Source organism: Ranitomeya imitator, chromosome 1, assembly GCF_032444005.1.
Source record: "Ranitomeya imitator isolate aRanImi1 chromosome 1, aRanImi1.pri, whole genome shotgun sequence".
Classification (NCBI taxonomy): Eukaryota; Metazoa; Chordata; class Amphibia; order Anura; family Dendrobatidae; genus Ranitomeya; species Ranitomeya imitator.
In genome coordinates this window covers 78,649,390-78,667,417 of record NC_091282.1, presented here as the reverse complement: position 1 = coordinate 78,667,417, position 18,028 = coordinate 78,649,390, and the positions used below count along the sequence as shown (strand labels likewise).

The following is an 18,028-nucleotide window of genomic DNA, read 5'->3' as shown; positions in this document are numbered from 1 at the left end:
CCTAAAGAAAGTCGTACAGACACCGGATTCTGCCCAACTCCAAGGGTGAAAGAAAAAGGTTACTGCTCTGGGAAGGTGAGGACAAAGCCAAAGAGGTGAGGGGGCCCCCGGGTGTTACCGGAGGGTGAGGGGCCCCCGGGTGTTACCGGAGGGTGATGGGGCCGGGGCCCCCGGGTGTTACCGGAGGGTGAGGGGCCCCTGGGTGTTACCGGAGGGTGAGGGGGCCCCCGGGTGTTACCGGAGGGTGAGGGGGCCCCCGGGTGTTACCGGAGGGTGAGGGGCCCCTGGGTGTTACTGGAGGGTGATGGGGCCCCTGGGTGTTACCGGAGGGTGAGGGGGCCCCCGGGTGTTACCGGAGGGTGAGGGGCCCCCGGGTGTTACCGGAGGGTGAGGGGCCCCCGGGTGTTACTGGAGGGTGATGGGGCCGGGGCCCCCGGGTGTTACCGGAGGGTGAGGGGCCCCTGGGTGTTACTGGAGGGTGATGGGGCCGGGGCCCCCGGGTGTTACCGGAGGGTGAGGGGCCCCTGGGTGTTACCGGAGGGTGAGGGGCCCCTGGGTGTTACTGGAGGGTGATGGGGCCCCTGGGTGTTACTGGAGGGTGATGGGGCCCCTGGGTGTTACCGGAGGGTGAGGGGGCCCCCGGGTGTTACCGGAGGGTGAGGGGCCCCCGGGTGTTACCGGAGGGTGAGGGGCCCCCGGGTGTTACCGGAGGGTGAGGGGCCCCCGGGTGTTACCGGAGGGTGAGGGGCCCCCGGGTGTTACCGGAGGGTGGTCCCGTCCTGTCCTGGGGGGATGAAATGAGAAGCTGCGGACAGATATTCGGGGAGGAGGAGGACGGGAGATGAATTGATGGAGAGAGGCCGCCGGTGGAGGAGAAGCCGGCCGGGGGGAGAGGACGGGAGATTAGGGAGGGGAAGTCGGCCCGGGGGAGGTAGAGAGGACGGGCCATGATGGAGAGAGGCCGGCCAGTGGAGGAGAGGCCGGGAGATGATGGAGAGGGGCCGGCCCCGGGGAGGATGGGACTTGAGGGAGAGGAGGCTGGCCGGGGTGAGGACAGGCCGCCTGCGGTAGGAGAACCAGACCCGGGGGAAGAGGAAAAGCAGGAAACGTGACTGAGTGAGAGGACGGGAGATTACGGAGAGAGGCCGGCTGGGGCGGGAGAAGAAGCCGGCCGGAGAGGAGGCCGGCCGGGGGAGGAGCAGGGGAGGCCGGGCCGGGGAGGAGTTAGGCCGCGGCTCGGCTCCGTCTCCCCCGGTCACGGCTCAGTGTCCGGCGGTCGCTCCCGTCCTCACAGCCGCCATCATGGCTCTCCGGGCCCGCGCTCTGTACGACTTCCGAGCCGAGAACCCGGGCGAGGTGTCCCTGCGGGAGGCGGAGACGCTGAGCCTGTGCAGCGAGCAGGACATCGAGGGCTGGCTGGAGGGAGTGAACAGCCGCGGGGAGCGGGGGCTCTTCCCTGCCTCCTATGTGGAGATCGTCCGGGCAGACGCCGCCGCTCCTCCGCCGCCGCCGCCACCACCTCCGTCTGATTCCCGCTATGCTAACCTGCCCCCCGGCGGGTACGAGCCGGCCCCGGCGCCCCCGAGCTACTCGTCCCGCTACCAGCACAGCCAGCCCAGCGACGACGACTGGGACGATGAGTGGGACGACAGCAGCTCCACCGCCGCGGATGAGGCCCCGACTCCCGGTTACTATGGAGGCGGTTTCCATGACTACGACAGCAGCAGGTACCGCATGTCCATCCCCGGCTCTTACTCCACCACCACCTCCACCGCTGCCTCTGTGTCGTCCCAGGCCGCCAAGGGCTCCGCCACCGTCAGCCGCAACCTCAACCGCTTCTCGGCCTTCGTGAAGAGCGGCGGCGAGGCCTTCGTGCTAGGGGAAGCTGCGGGGTTTGTGCGGGACGGGGACAAGCTGTGTGTGGTGCAGGGTCCGCACGGGCCGGAGTGGCAGGAGAACCCGTATCCCTTTGGTTGCACCATAGACGAGCCCACCAAGCAGACCAAGTTTAAGGGCATGAAGAGCTACATCTCCTACCGCCTGCTGCCCAGCCACACCGGGCAGCAAGTCCACCGCCGCTACAAGCACTTCGACTGGCTCTATGCCCGACTGTTGGAGAAGTTCCCGGTCATCTCTGTGCCCCGCATCCCTGAGAAACAAGCCACCGGGCGCTTCGAGGAGGACTTTATCTCTAAGCGGCGGAAAGGCCTGGTGTGGTGGATGGATCACATGTGCAGCCACCCGGTGCTGTCCCGGTGCGACGCTTTCCAGCACTTCCTAACCTGCTCGGATGAGAAAGCGTGGAAACAAGGCAAGCGGAAGTGCGAGAAGGATGAGATGGTGGGGGCCAACTTCTTCTTGACCCTCAGCACCGTGCCGGGGGCCGCTATCCTGGAACCGCAAGATGTGGAGGCCAAGCTGGATGCCTTCAAGTCATTTGCCAAAAGGATGGATGAGGGAGTCCTCTTACTCAATCACACCGCAGGGGAGTTTGCCCGTAAGCAAGCCTCGGGCTTCAAGAAGGAGTACCAGAAGGTGGGAATGGCTTTCAAGGGATTGGGACAGGCCTTTGAGATCGACCAGCAGGCCTTTTCTGGTGGGCTGAATCAGGCCATGTCTTTCACGGCGGATGCCTATGATGCCATCGGGGAAATGTTTGCAGAGCAACCTCGCCAGGACCTGAACCCCATCATGGACTTGTTAGCCGCGTATCAGGGTCACCTGGCCAACTTCCCCGACATCATCCACGTCCAGAGAGGTAACATTGCGTCACTGCTTGTCTCTTCTCTTACAGGTCAGGTGGCATCGGGGGAATATTGTGCCACCTCCCATGTTACAACTCTCTAAGACCAGGGTTAACGTTACGTGACATCAATTTGCATTCCCCCCCCACCAAAAAAAATGTGTGCGATCAGTATGCGACTTGTTTGCGATTAACCTTGTGGTCCAATGTGGCAAAGCTCAAGCAGATGTCCCGCAGGTCTGGACACTTGGCATCAGTTTTTGTGTTGTGCCCACATTGCCAATCAGAGGCGACATTGTGATCTTCATGTCCTGTGAGGTTTCTGTGTGATGGTTGTGTAGAAGTGTCAGATTGCACAGAACGTTGAGGTTTTCTTGGAAGCCTTCCGTTTGTGTCTTCTGTAATGTCTCGTCGGTTCTTACCACGGTCCAGCCTATATTGTGTGTGAATACTTCTGTACACCCTGGCCCATAGACCTGATCTTAGTTTAGACAGGACACGGCGACAGCAAATCTTGGCTTCACCAAAAAAAATCTGTGCAACTTCTCTGCGACTTGTTGTTGCCCGACTTTTAGAACTGTGATTCTTCAATAAAAATGGCTCAAAGCACAGACAGTTTGCATGCACGCCTCATTGAAGTCCATGGCTAGTGAGTCGTAAGTGGTTTGAAACGAGCGACAGGAAATCCAACACATGATATGACACAATAGGAAATCATTAGCTGCGATGTCACAATGCATCACCACGATCTCAGTGTCACCTGACATGTCACCATGTAGCCCCGGCCTTAGTGGGACATAGGCCTGGTGGCTTTGGATCCGAAACTAGCAGCGTTTGGAGTCAGGTTCGCTGTGTCCAAAGCGCTCCCTTCTATTGAACGCAGGTAAATCCATATGCGATCACTGAACCATGTGGATTTACCCCATCCAATACATTCTATGGGTGAAATTCACATGCCGCTGTCTGGAAAGACGCTCCGCATGTCAGTGTCTGTGGACCCACAGTGGACATGGCATTTCTAGAATTCCCACCCACTATACTGTAGCAGGTTGGTTTGATGCTGTATAAGTACGCAGTGTCCAACCTGCAGCAGTTCCTGATGGTGGGCACATACCCTTAATGGCCCATGTAAATTAGCGGTGTGATTTTGAAGGGGGTGTTACTGCCATGGATATTTGATATGTATCGATAGGTTGTATAATTGAAGTATGATGGGGGTAAGACCATCTAGGACTGGAGTTGGTGGAAATTGATTTGCAGGACTCAGTCGACGCGGTCCGTAATCTGTAGTCTCTGGCCGGAAGCCCTAGGAACCACCTCCTAGCATCCATGGTTCTTCTTTTGATTTACCAGCTTGGCCTCTGATGGCTGGAGGTTGGGGGCCATTCTTGGGGCTACCATCCCGTGGCCACAAATGACTGACATGGCATTTTGACTGGGTCCTGATAATCGATTTGCACCAACTCTGTCTAGGGCACCCTCTTCTTACACCTCTATAGCCTTTCTAGTTGATTTACCACAAGTCTACCCTTTATGATTGTGTCATGTTTTGTTTTAGTTGTGAGCCCCTCGGTGATTTGGTGGTAAGACCTTTTCATTTTTAGGTTCTATAATTTCTTTGTCCCGAATCCTAACATTGTCAGTAAGTATTGGGGCATTCTTCTTGCCACACTGATGACATTATTTCCTAATCATCTGATTCTTGGTAAGCTGGGTGAAAACCATTATGTTGGTTCATTTGGGGAGTTGTCAGCCACCAGCTAGGGTTTCCCCAAGGGAGCTGTAATGGTGGCACCGACGTATATGGGAAACAATGGGGCAAAGGCCACCAGGAAGCTCCAGCACTGGGGGCTGTTATGGCACCTCCACTCCTATTCTCTTCTTATCAGCAGCTTTATGTCTCAAAGTGACTTGGCTCAGTTTTGTTTGTGACCTTGTGGTGCGGCTAGCAGACTGCAGTATATGTGTGCATGTAACTGGTAAAACAATGGGGACAACCCACCCACACCCCATGGTATATCACTGGCACATGTACACATCTATAGGCACATATGTATGTAACAAATTTCGAGAAGTTGTGCCACACTGCATTATAAAGAAAAAAAAGAGTGGAAAATCTATGCCATGTGCTAATCGGACCATATAATTAGATTTTGCCACGACTTAAACAAAATTGCCTATTCTTAGACTAGATAGTCCAACTCCTGGGACCCCAGCTGATTGTATGAGCTCCGGCGCTCTAGAAAGGGGTGTGGGCTAAATATTCAACTGATCGCCAGGGCTGTCGAGAGTCGAAATTTGATGTTTTTGTTTTATTGCAAGTATAGTCAGCCAGTTTTTAACCCCGTTTTATACCTTTAAAGGTTTGGGGCTCCATGGTGAGAATAAGTCACTCGAGAGTTGTGGTAAAAATCATAGCAATTAATGGGTCGCTTGAAGATCACAAGAAATGTGATCTTACCGGGGAAACCTTGAGGTTGCGATAGTGCTCAAGTTTTCCTCTGCTTGCAGGTAGACAACATGTAGTAGTAATTGGTGTATGTTTGGTACAACTTGTATTTTTGTTGTTTTTGGTAACTCCCGATTGTCTAATATTTGGCAGTTTTATATAGGCCGGTATGTTAAAAAAAAATGGTGCCCATAGAATGGGCCCTCCAGGGTCATTGTGTCCAACCCCCTGCTCAATGCAGGATTCACAAAATCATCCCAGACAGATGTCTGTCCAGCCTCTGTCTGAAGGCTTCCATTGAAGGAGAACTCACCACCTCTCCTGGCAGCCTGCTCCACTCATTGATCACCTCACTGTCAGAGGTTTTTCTAATATCTAATCTGTGTCTCCTCTCAATTCAGTTTCCTCCCATTGCTTCTCGTGTTTCCATGTGCAAATCAGAATAAAGATGATCCTTCTACACTGTGACAGCCATTCAGATATTTGTAGACAGCTATTAAGTCTCCTCTTAGTCTTTTTTGCAAGCCAAACATTCCCAGATCCTGTAACCGTTCCTCGTAGGACATAGTTTGCAGTCTGCTCACCATCCTGGTCGCTCTTCTCTGAACTTGCTCCAGTTTTTCAATGTCTTTTATAAAAAGTGATGCCCAGAACTGGACACTATTTCAGATGAGACCTGACCAAGGAAGAGTAAGAATTAGGTGTAAACCATTGCCGGCTACGTAGCAACAAGATCCTTTCTCCGTGTGCGGAAGGTTACGATGGTGCACTTCTTCTATGCAGAAGTGTTACACATCAGGTGGATTACTCCCAGTTTTCTGGCATAAAACTGCTTGAAATCATGGACATTTTTTTGCGCAAAACTCTAGTGACTTTTAGCGTGTTTTTCACCATTTCAGACCTTTTTTTTTTTATAAAGGAGCTTGGAATTCAACCAGGAGGAGGCATGGCAAAGTGCACCCCACAAATGAATCGTAATTTACACCACAAGTCCCTCATCGGAGGGCATTTTTGTGGTGGCGCGCGACTGCTAAAAGAGAACGCCAAATTATTTAAGAAGCAAAGGCCACATTCGCTTGTTCATTATTTTGTCAGTATTTTACCTCAGTATTTGTAAGCCAAAACCAGGAAGTGGAACAATCAGAGGAAAAGTATAATAGAAACATATGCACCACTTCTGTATTTATCACCCGCTCCTGGTTTTGGCTTCCAAATACTGAGGTAAAAAACTGACCAAATACTCAACGTTTGAACATGGCCTTATGCTTATTGGTATTTGGTGCACATTTTGTCACGACTGGCACGCTAAACGATTTTTTATGAATCGCAGGCCCATTGTTTTTCCACCGCTGCAGGTTCCCTTCTGTGTGACGTGGAGACTCTTTACTACTGCAATAATAGACAGATGTAGTTTTCTGCGTCTTTAAAATAAATTGTAGTCGTCCCTCTCTCCAAAAAAAAAATCTCTTTGGTCTTAATTGGGATGGAATATGCTGGCTACACTGTGCAACAAAAAAGTATATGTGAATGTGATCCTAAGGTTGTATTTTGGATGGCTGCATTAAAGGGTCTTATCTCCGAAAACATTACTCTATAATACACCCTCCTTTCATATTCTCGCACGTCCCCTCTGTTCCACCATTGCCATCTTGGCCATACATCAGGATGTCGCTTCACTGTGGCAGCTCTTGCCTCCTACTGACGTCCGCAGTCATGTGATGTCGTTAGATGTCAAATATCACAACGTTGGTGTGACGGGATCCACAGGGGCCGGTGGGTGTGGGGGCAATGGAGAATACTGTTTCTGGCTGTTGCTTTCTCCCCCAGGAACCACGTTTTCCTAAAAGTGGTTGTTTGCCTCAACTATAACTACGTGTGAATGAGGCCTTAAAGGGTTTTTTCCCCTCTAGCATCAGCCCTCACTTCTACTATGTCGAGTTCACACATTCAGTATTTGGTCAGTTTTTTTACCTCAGTATTTGTAAGCCAAACCAGCAGTGGGTGATAAAAGCAGAAGCGGTGACGTATTTCTATTATACTTTTTTCTCTGATTGTTCCTTTCCTGGTTTTGGCTTACAAATCTGTGAAATACCGACCAAATACCAGTACTGAATGTGTGAACGTCGTCTTAAAGGGGCATTGTCATCCTGGACATGTTCATGTGCTATGGATGGAGGTCCCACCTCTCAGACCCACATCTACCTTACAAATGGAGCCTTCTGAGTAGAGAGGTGGCCACCTCTGCACCCCCTGTAGCTACACCCCTGATATAAAGGTAATCTTGTGTACTTTTTGTTTTCCATGTGAGGTCTGTCTGGTTACACTACAGTGTGTTTTATTTCTTTACATAGAGAGGTCTCTGAACAATGGCAGGCGGCGGAGATCACAGCGGTCAGTGAAATTCCTTTGATGGCTTCACACTGCGCTGCTGTTATCTGTCCAAATATTCTCGCAGCCTCATGTGATCGGGGAGTGACCTCACCCAGCCACACATTACACTATTACTTGTTAACACTTTTTACCATTTGTTCCTCTAAAACGTGAGCACTGAGGGGTCTAAAGGTACCTTCACACATAACGATATTGTTAACGATATCGTTGCTTTTTGTGACGTAGCAACGATATCGTTAATAAAATCGTTATGTGTGACAGCGACCAACGATCAGGCCCCTGCTGGGAGATCGTTGGTCGCTGAAGAAAGTCCAGAACTTTATTTCGTCGCTGGATCTCCCGTGGACATCGCTGGATCGGCGTGTGTGACACCAATCCAGCGATGTCTTCACTGGTAAACATCGGGTAACTAAGCGCAGGGCCGCGCTTAGTAACCCGATGTTTACCCTGGTTACCATCCTAAAAGTAAAAAAAAACAACCACTACATACTTACCTACCGCTGTCTGTCCTCCAGCGCTGTGCTCTGCACTCCTCCTGTACTGGCTGTGAGCGTCGGTCAGCCGGAAAGCACAGCGGTGACGTCACCGCTCTGCTTTCCGGCCGCTGTGCTCACAGCCAGTACAGGAGGAGTGCAGAGCACAGCGCTGGAGGACAGACAGCGTTAGGTAAGTATGTACTGTTTGTTTTTTTTACTTTTAGGATGGTAACCAGGGTAAACATCGGGTTACTAAGAGCGGCCCTGCGCTTAGTTACCCGATGTTTACCCTGGTTACCGGCATCGTTGGTCGCTGGAGAGCGGTCTGTGTGACAGCTCTCCAGCGACCAAACAGCGACGCTGCAGCGATCCGGATCGTTGTCGGTATCGCTGCAGCGTCGCTTAATGTGAAAGGGCCTTAAGGGTACGGCAGCATTTCATGTCACCCATACTATTGTATTCTGTGGTCTCTGTGTGGCTGCTGATGGCCTTGATCCTTCTTGTGCTGCCTTTATCAGACCTCTCGTAAGGAAAGTGATTCTGATAATGCATGTATATGTGTCTAAAATGTAATATGTAGTGATGAGCGAATATACTCATTACTCGAGATTTCCCGAGCATGCTCGGGTGTCCTCCGAGTATTTTTTAGTGCTCGGAGATGTCATTTTCATCACCGCAGCTGAATGATTTACAGCTATTAGCCAGCTTGATTAAGGCCCTTTCACATTAAGCGACGCTGCAGCGATACCGACAACGATCCGGATCGCTGCAGCGTCGCTGTTTGGTCGCTGGAGAGGTGTCACACAGACAGCTCTCCAGCGACCAACGATGCCGGTAACCAGGGTAAACATCGGGTTACTAAGCGCAGGGCCGCGCTTAGTAACCCGATGTTTACCCTGGTTACCATCCTAAAAGTAAAAAAAACAAACACTACATACTTACCTAACGCTGTCTGTCCCCGGCGCTCTGCTTCTCTGCACTCCTCCTGCACTGACTGAGCACAGCGGCCGGAAAGCAGAGCGGTGACGTCACCGCTGTGCTTTCCGGCTGACCGACGCTCACAGCCAGTGCAGGAGGAGTGCAGAGAAGTAGAGCGCCGGGGACAGACAGCGTTATGTAAGTATGTAGTGTTTGTTTTTTTTACTTTTACGCTGGTAACCAGGGTAAACATCGGGTTACTAAGCGCGGCCCTGCGCTTAGTTACCCGATGTTTACCCTGGTTACCAGTGAAAACATCGCTGGTTCGGTGTCACACACGCCAATCCAGCGATGTCCGCGGGAGATCCAGCGACGAAATAAAGTTCTGGACTTTGTTCAGCGACCAACGATGGCACAGCAGGGGCCTGATCGTTGGTCGCTGTCACACAGAACGATTTCATTAACGATATCGTTGCTACGTCACAAAAAGCAGCGATATCATTAACTATATCGTTATGTGTGAAGGTACCTTTACATGTGGGGATTCCCTAGCAACCAGGCAACCCCCACATGTACTTATGCTGGCTAACAGATGTAAATCATTCAGCTGCCCCAATAAAAAATAAAATCTCCGAGCACTAAAAAATACTCGGAAGACTCCCGAGCGTGCTCGGGAAATCTCGAGTAATGAGTATATTCGCTCATCACTAGTAATATGTCTGAAATGTATAAACAATCCAAATTGAAATTATCATTTTTTTTACGGTTCAAAAAAACCCCCAAACTTGCACCGGTCAACAATGTAGTGAATCGTTAACGTTCGGATGACCTGCATTTTGTATTTTTTTTTTTTTCCTTGAATATTTGATTGCTTCGGAGAGCACTCGTCTGCATGGGAATTGCTGCCCTAATTTTCCAGCTTAGGTTATGTAATTGTATGTGTGACTGCTCGCAGTCGTGTGTGGATAACATGTATGTGTACGACGGATTCTCTGAAGGAAGCCACACAGCTGCAGCACAATCTTGGCCGAGATACCCAGGTGATGTGTGCACTAATATAGCTTCATATTGATTTTTTTTTTTTTTTTTTTAACTTTGTGCTAAAGATAAACTCCAGGAGCCGAGAAGTTCGCCGTGCATCGTAATCTTGATAGGTCTGTTGTGCAGTGATGAAGATCTGGGCTTGGGCTGCCAGCTCTAGTGACCGGTTTATCTGATTACACTGGGGAACAATTTGAAAAAAAATTTCTGTTGAGTTAGGTTTTTGAGCTGATTTATACTAAAATTGGCATGCTGATTCCAAAAATGTAGTCAGTTTTTTTCTAGCACATCAAGTTTTTCCTCCACAACTTACCTGCCAGAGAAGCACAATTGCACTGATATCTGTAATAAGACTTGTTATCTGATTACAATTCGACTCATATAGAGCTACGTGGCAACTTGTAAGAGTAGTCACAACTGAGACAGTGTGGTGAGAGGTGTGTGCAGCTCCCAATACGTCATAATTATCAATATCTTTACACAAAAAATTTATCATAGTAGGAATAAATAGGATTTCTGATAGCTTTTCTCTTTACATTGGGCGCTTAGGCTACGTTCATATTGGCGTTCCGCCAATGTGCGTCGCTGTTGCGCCGGCGACGCAGCGGCGACGCGCCCCTATGTTTAACATAGGGGACACGTGCGTTTTTAGGGTGGAGTTTTTCGACACTTGCGTCGTTTCCGACGCTAGCGTCGGACGCAAGAAAATGCAACAAGTTGCCTTTTCTGTGCGTCCGATTTTGGTCAAAAAACGACGCACGCGTCGCAAAACGCGCGCGTTTTTGCGCGCGTCGCGCGTTGCGTCGCCGACGCAGGGCGGCGCAACGCTAGTGTGAACGTAGCCTTAGTTGTAATTTATATATCTTTCATGATTTTTTTTCTATGTTAGTTTTCAAAGCTTGTAATTTTCCATCTCAGTGTTTTATTTACATATGTACATATTTCCTTTGTTTCAGATCATGTCTGCTCCTTCTTCCTGTCGTCGTAAATGCCTTTTTTTACTATTTTAAAAAAAAACACTTTTTAGGTACAGTAGTTTACATATTTTTCAGAAGACAAAAATCCTATAGTTTAAAAACTTGACGTGATAGAGAAAAACTGAGATCATTTCTGGATTCAGCATCCAAAAATTACCGTATATACTCGAGTATAAGCCGAGATTTTCAGCCCAAAATTTTGGGCTGAAAGTGCCCCTCTCGGCTTATACTCGAGTCAAGGTGGGCAGCAGGGTCGGCGGGTGAGGGGGAGAGGGCGCTGAGGCATACTCACCTAGTCCCGGCGATCCTGGCGCTCCCCCTGCCGTCCCACGGTCTTCGGTGCTGCAGCTCTTCCCCTCTTCAGTGGTCACGTGGGACCGCTGATTAGAGAAATGAATATGCGGCTCCACCTTCCATAGGAGTGGAGCCGCATATTCATTTCTCTAATCAGCGGTGCCGGTGACCGCTGATAGAGGAAGAAGCTGCGGCACCGAAGACCGTGTGACAGGCAGAGGGAGCGGGACGTCGGGAGCAGGTAAGTATCGCATATTCACCTGTCCGCGTTCCACACGCCGGGCGCCGCTCTGTCTTCGCGTCCTCTTGCTCTGACTGTTCAGGTCAGAGGGCGCGATGACGCATATAGTGTGCGCGGCGCCCTCTGCCTGATCAGTCAGTGCGGAGAGACGCTGGGGAGCTGCAAGCAAGAGAGGTGAGTATGGCATTTTTTTTTTTTTATTGCAGCAGCAATGGCACAGCTTTATATGGCACAGCTATGGGGCAATAATGAACGGTGCAGAGCACTATATGGCACAGCTATGGGGCAATAATGAACGGTGCAAAGCACTATATGGCACAGCTATGGGGCAATAATGAACGGTGCAAAGCACTATATGGCACAGCTATGGGGCAATAATGAACGGTGCAGAGCACTATATGGTACAGCTGTGGGGCAATAATGAACGGTGCAGAGCACTATATGGCACAGCTATGGGGCAATAATGAACGGTGCAGAGCACTATATGGCACAGCTATGGGGCAATAATGAACGGTGCAGAGCACTATATGGCACAGCTATGGGGCAATAATGAACGGTGCAGAGCACTATATGGCACAGCTTTCTATGTTACATCTATGGGGAAATAATGAATGGTGCAGAGCACTATATGGCACAGCTATGGGGCCATAATGAACAGTATGGAGCATCTATTTTTATTTTTGAAATTCACCGGTAGCTGCTGCATTTGCCACCCTAGGCTTATACTCGAGTCAATAAGTTTTCCCACTTTTTTGTGGCAAAATTAGGGGGGTCGGCTTATACTCGGGTCGGCTTATACTCGAGTATATACGGGTAGTTAAGAACAGTTGTCTGACCTAACTCCTAAAAAATTGTGTTCCCCAGTGTTATCATTGCCCCCCAATTTTTTTATTTTCTTGCTGTCTGCCCCATTTCTTCTTCATGAAGGGGTACAGCCCTATTTTTTGGATGCCATCTTCTGTGGTTATCTCAAGAACATCATGTTTTTTTAGATGGACCCTTGTGGTGTTCTTTTCTGCAAGTGTGTACGCTGCATGTCCTTACTGAACGTGTACTCGTATGAGTTGTGTGTGTAATATATGTATGTATTTATTCTTCATGACTTTATATTCCAGGCATGTCATTGCCGAGCCATGGTTTTCTGCTATACTCTTAATCTACCCTTTGTCTAAGGGACATGTTTGATTCTACCACATGAAATGACTACAGTAGGGCTTAGAAGGGAAACTGTCCTTACATTCTCGCTCTGCGAACCACGAGCGTCTTGACTTTGATCCTGGCTCCTCGAACCACGAGTGTCATGACTCTGATCCCAGCTGCTCTTATCTGAACGTTCTGGCGTTTCAGAAAATACATAGTTTGAAGATTCGGCTTTGGACTATAGGCAGAGACCTGACAAGACCTCTCCGTCAACTAAAGCTGGTGGGGAGAAGCTGGGGGCCGTGCCGAAATCTTCAGGTCTATCCCTATAAAGGGCTCCTTTCCACTTGCGAGGTAAACGGACGAGTGCAATCCGATAAAAAATCGGATTGCACTTGGCCCAATGTTATTCAATAAATAGGTGACATTCCATTTGCGATTTTTTTTTTTAATCAGCCGAAATCGGACTGAGAGAAAAATTGCAGCATGCTGCGTATTGCTGACGACTCGCCAATGCAAGTCAATGGGTGAGAGAGAAAAAACGCACACTGTCCGATTTTTACGCACCGGTGTCCTTTGAAAATCCGGCAATTCAGTGCAGTGTACAGTAAAATCACGCTGACAGGTTAGAGTAGATATATACACATAGAATAGGTATATATATATATAGGTATATATATATATATATATGACACATATATGTATATATATTAATATTTCATCCAGCGCTAGATAGCTTTAAAAGCCGGTAATTCAATTGCCGGCTTTTGCTATCTCCTTCCTAAACCCGACATGATATGAGACATGGATTACATACAGTAAACCATCTCATATCCCCCTTTTTTTTTTTTTGCATATTCCACACTACTAATGTTAGCAATATTTGGGCGCTCTAGCTATTATATTTAAGGGTTAAATCGCGGAAAAAATTGTCGTGGGCTCCCGCGCAATTTTCTCCACCAGAGCGGTAAAGCCAGTGACTCTCCTGTTCATCGCTGCAGCAGGGCGCGGGAGCGCCGCTGATCACACACCTATATACAGGACTTACAGGCCATCCTTAAGTGTGACGGCTCCTGTTACCAACCTTCCTCCACCCTGGACACATAGGCCTTATACTGGCCCTACTACAAGGTTATGCTTTAGAGGAATTGGTCGCCTACCTTCTACTATTGCCACTCTTGTCTATTTGTATCATAGGATCAGAGTAAAACCCCATGAATAAGACCCAGGAGGGTCGAAACGTTGGGTCTCTGTCTGTATATATTTCTGTCTACAAAATCTGTGGCAACTTTGAAATTCTTTGTTTAAATAAAACCTGGCATATACCTTTTTTCGCATCATACCAGTATTGTGTGCGGTAATTTTTTTCTATTTGGATTAACTGGACCACACGGTCCATTTTTACCAGCACCTGCTTGTCCCTGACCTGAGTGCACACCATTATCCCTATATAAGTGACTGAGGGTAGATATTAATAGCCTGGAGAGGGTCCATGGTTATTGCCCCCCCCCCCCCCCCCCCCCCGGCTAAAAACATCTGCCCCCAGCCACCCCAGAAAAGGCACATCTGGAAGATGCGCCTATTCTGGCACTTGGCCACTCTCTTCCCGTTCCCGTGTAGCGGTGGAATAGGGGTAATGAAGGGTTAATGCCACCTTGCTATTGTAAGGTGACATTAAGCCAGATTAATAATGGAGAGGTGTCAATTATGACACCTATCCATTATTAATCCAATTGTATGAAATGCTTAAAAAACACACACACATTATTACAAAATATTTTAATGAAATAAAGACACAGGTTTTTGTAATATTTTATTATCCTGGTAATCCACCTGAAGACCCTCGTTCTGTAAAAAAGGTAAAATAAAAAAACAACAATATCCCATACCTTCCGATGATCAGTCTCGTCCCACGCTGTAAATCCTTCTGAAGGGGTTAACTAATTTTACAAGCAGATGCTCTGCTAATGCAGCTGTGCTCCTGCCTGTAAAACCCCGGGGAATGAATGGAATGTAGGTCAATGACCTGTAGTTGCCTTCAGTTGCCGTGATGCGCCCTCTGCTGGATGTTCTCATATGAACTCGAGCCTGGGAACTTTTCAGAATATTTTCCCACGCTCGAGTTCATATGAGGACATCCAGCAGAGGGCGCATCACCGACTGGCCCCTTGTACTTTGTTTTTAGAATCCAGAGTATTCCCAGGATGGGGCTGACCCAAGCTATCTCCAGAGCCCGTGTAAATGTAGTGGAGGTCATACATGCACCCCCATACGTTATCTATGGGGCTGGCTGTATTCGCCAATATCTGGCAGTCCCATAGTCAGTGGAGTGGAGGCCGAGCGTACACGACCACTGCTCCATTTCAGAACTGCGTTTTCGGGAGTGTGGATTCCCAGCAATCAATATGTTATCTCCAATCCTATTGATAGTGGATAATATTCAATTTGGGGAAAACTAAACCCCTTTAGGCTTTATGTTCACACGTTGCGTTTTTTTCCCTGCAGGCAAACCCTACTTTCTTGGCAGTAAAGAACCTGCTTACAAAGAGCTAGTTTTGCTGCGTGTTTTTTTTTTTTTTGCTAAGTTTTTCAGCTTTGCTTCCACTATAGAAACAAGAACACAGATCAGCAATGCACGACATATGTGAAACCATAAAACATTTTTTTGGGAAAAAAAGGCAATTAGATCAAATTTTTTGGAAAAAGATCTTTGTCTGAAAAAAATCGTGACTATTCTGAACAAAAAAAGTTCACGAATTCATGAAAAAAAATACACAATTACAAATGTAATAATAGTAGGGGGAGATTAATTGGTCGGGAATAGTTTACCTAAGACTTTGGCAGAGCATTGAGTTTGTAGTACATGGTTTACTTTCACACTTTGGTCAGCCCTTGAGTTGGTCAGGTATTGTTCAATATCACACCTTGGTCGGCCAATGTTTACGTTGTACATCACTAATTTAATTAAACTGTACTAATCTTTACAGCCATTCTTAGGTGATGTCATTGCTTTCTATGGGTGAAAAACTCTGAAAGACGTGACATGGTGCTTAAAATTTGCATTAAAAAAATGCAGCGTGAGAACATAACCTAAGGAATCCAGGCTGATCTAGAAGTGTCTGCAGCCAGCCAGCAGTGATGGGGCTATATTCACACGCTGCAGACGTCCGTCCATTACAGGAGTATGCTGCTGTTTCTGCAGCATGTGCAGTACTTTCTACAATTGAGTCATATGAGGGGGGCATGTAATCCTAACAATTGGAGTGAGCTGCAGCTAAGCCTAGTTCTGTATAGGGCATGGTTATTCTAGCAGTCCAGCATTAGCTCCAGTCTTCGCAGGGAGCTGTGATGTTTCCCCTCGTGCTGCCCTGGATTATATGACTGCCTGGGGCTGAGTTTCGCTCTCGCTGAGCTGTGGATGGTATTACAGGCAATCAGCGGTAATATGATGGCACCTATTAGACTAATGACAGCGGTTACCCGACGCTCCACCTCGGTGACCTCCGGCCTCTTCTGTGCCTAGAAATCATAATTGGTGATGTTGGCTCATGGAGGATCCAGCATTATACACTTACATGTGATCCAGCATCTGGGACCCCACCAATTCTGAGAATAATGGGACCACTGTGGGCCCTGGCAGCCAAGCTGTGCAGGGTAACTGCATGGAATGGGGGTTGGAGCTGCATTCACAATTCTGCAGGTTCCACAGCTCCAGTCTCCTGGCAGTCCCTGCTGGCTCATTGCCTGCAGAGATCTCTGTCTAGTGATATATAAATTCTGGGAGTATAGATCGTATATCAGGAAAACCTTGACCCACTGGATCAGTACAGATTAGTAATGTCTGTACCCAGTGACTCCATCAGCAGAATAGTAAGTGCAGCTCTGGGGTCCAAGAAGTGTCGTTTCTCCTTGCGGAGATCGACATGCTAAGCATGACGAGATGAGGAGACTTAAAGCCGCAATGCTCCTCTGGGTAATAGGCTAATTATGCAAATTGCCTCTTCAGAGAGGAAGAGAGCTAGAACTCTAGTGCCACCTATTGGAAGGTTGCAATCCTACAAGTCAATGTTGACCCTTTAACGAGCCTTGTCACATGACTTAGGATAAAATCCAAACCAGTATCTCAATTTCCAGATGCTGTGTTTCGGGGTACTGCCCCTCATTAGTGCAAAGCGGAGATCTGGTTTGGCTGAGTGAGAGGCGTCAGACCGTTATAAGGGGTATAACACAGGGTGTAACTCGGGATCAGTACAGGATAAGTAATGTATGTACACAGTGTCTGCACCAGCAGAATAGTGAGTGCAGCTCTGGGGTATAATGCAGGATGTACAGGTGCTTCTCACTAAATTAGAATATCATGAAAAGTTAATTTCAGTTCTTCAATACAAAAAGTGAAATTCATATATTATATGGAGTCATTACACAGAGTGATCTATTTCATGTGTTTATTTCTGATAATGTTGATGATTATGGCTTACAGCCAAAAGTCATCTCAGTAAATTTGAATACTTTACAACACCAGCTTGAAAAATGATTTTAAAATCCAAAATGTTGGCCTACTGAAATGTATGTTCAGTAAATGCACTCAGTCCTTGGTCGGGGCTCCTTTTGCATCAGTTACTGCATCAATGCGGTGTGCCATGGAGGCAATCAGTCTGTGGCACTGCTGAGGGGTTATGGAAGCCCAGGTTGCTTTGATAGCAGCCTTCAGCTCGTCTGCATTGTTGGGTCTGGTGTCTCTCATCTTCCTCTTGACAACACTCCATAGATTCTCTATGGGTTAAGGTAAGGCGCGTTTTCACACTAGACCTCAAGCAGCTTGGATTGTGGCCTCTCCACTCCTCCTCCAGACTCTGAGACCTTGATTTCCAAATGAAATGGGAAAATTTACTTTCATCTCAAAACAACACCTTGGACCACTGAGCAACAGTCCAGTTCTTTTTCTCCTTGGCCCAGGTAAGACGCTTCTGGCGTTGTCTATTGGTCATGAGTGGATTGACAAAAGGAATGCGACACTTGTAGCCCATCTCCTGGATACGTCTCTGTGTGGTGGCTCTTGAAGCAATGACCCCAGCAGCAGTCTACTCCTTGTGAATCTCCCCCAAATTTTTTAATGGCCTTTTCTTAACAATCCTTTCAAGGCTGCGGTTATCCCGGTTGCTTGTGCACCTTTTTCTACCACACTTTTTCTTGCACTCAACTTTCCATTAATATGCTTGGATACAGCACTCTGAACAGCCAGCTTCTTTAGCAATGACCCTTTGTGGCTTACCCTCCTTGTGGAGTGTGTCAGTGACTGCCTTCTGGACATCTGTCAAGTCAGCAGTCTTCCCCATGATTGTGGAGCTACTGAAACAG

General features: G+C 48.2%; 1 protein-coding gene across 2 annotated transcripts in view; it reads left to right on the top strand.

Annotated features, from left to right (window-relative positions):
- The first annotated feature begins 1,059 nt into the window (after positions 1-1,059).
- SNX18 (sorting nexin 18) overlaps positions 1,060-18,028 on the top strand; it is a 71,197-nt gene continuing 54,228 nt past the window's right edge. Inside the window, exon 1 of one of the 2 annotated variants that reach the window (XM_069748474.1) lies at positions 1,060-2,758. In XM_069748474.1, the coding sequence (XP_069604575.1) occupies positions 1,303-2,758 (1,456 nt within the window). In that variant the 5' untranslated portion in view covers positions 1,060-1,302. The remainder of the gene's footprint in view (positions 2,759-18,028) is intronic. The other variant, XM_069748466.1, reaches the window with a different exon arrangement.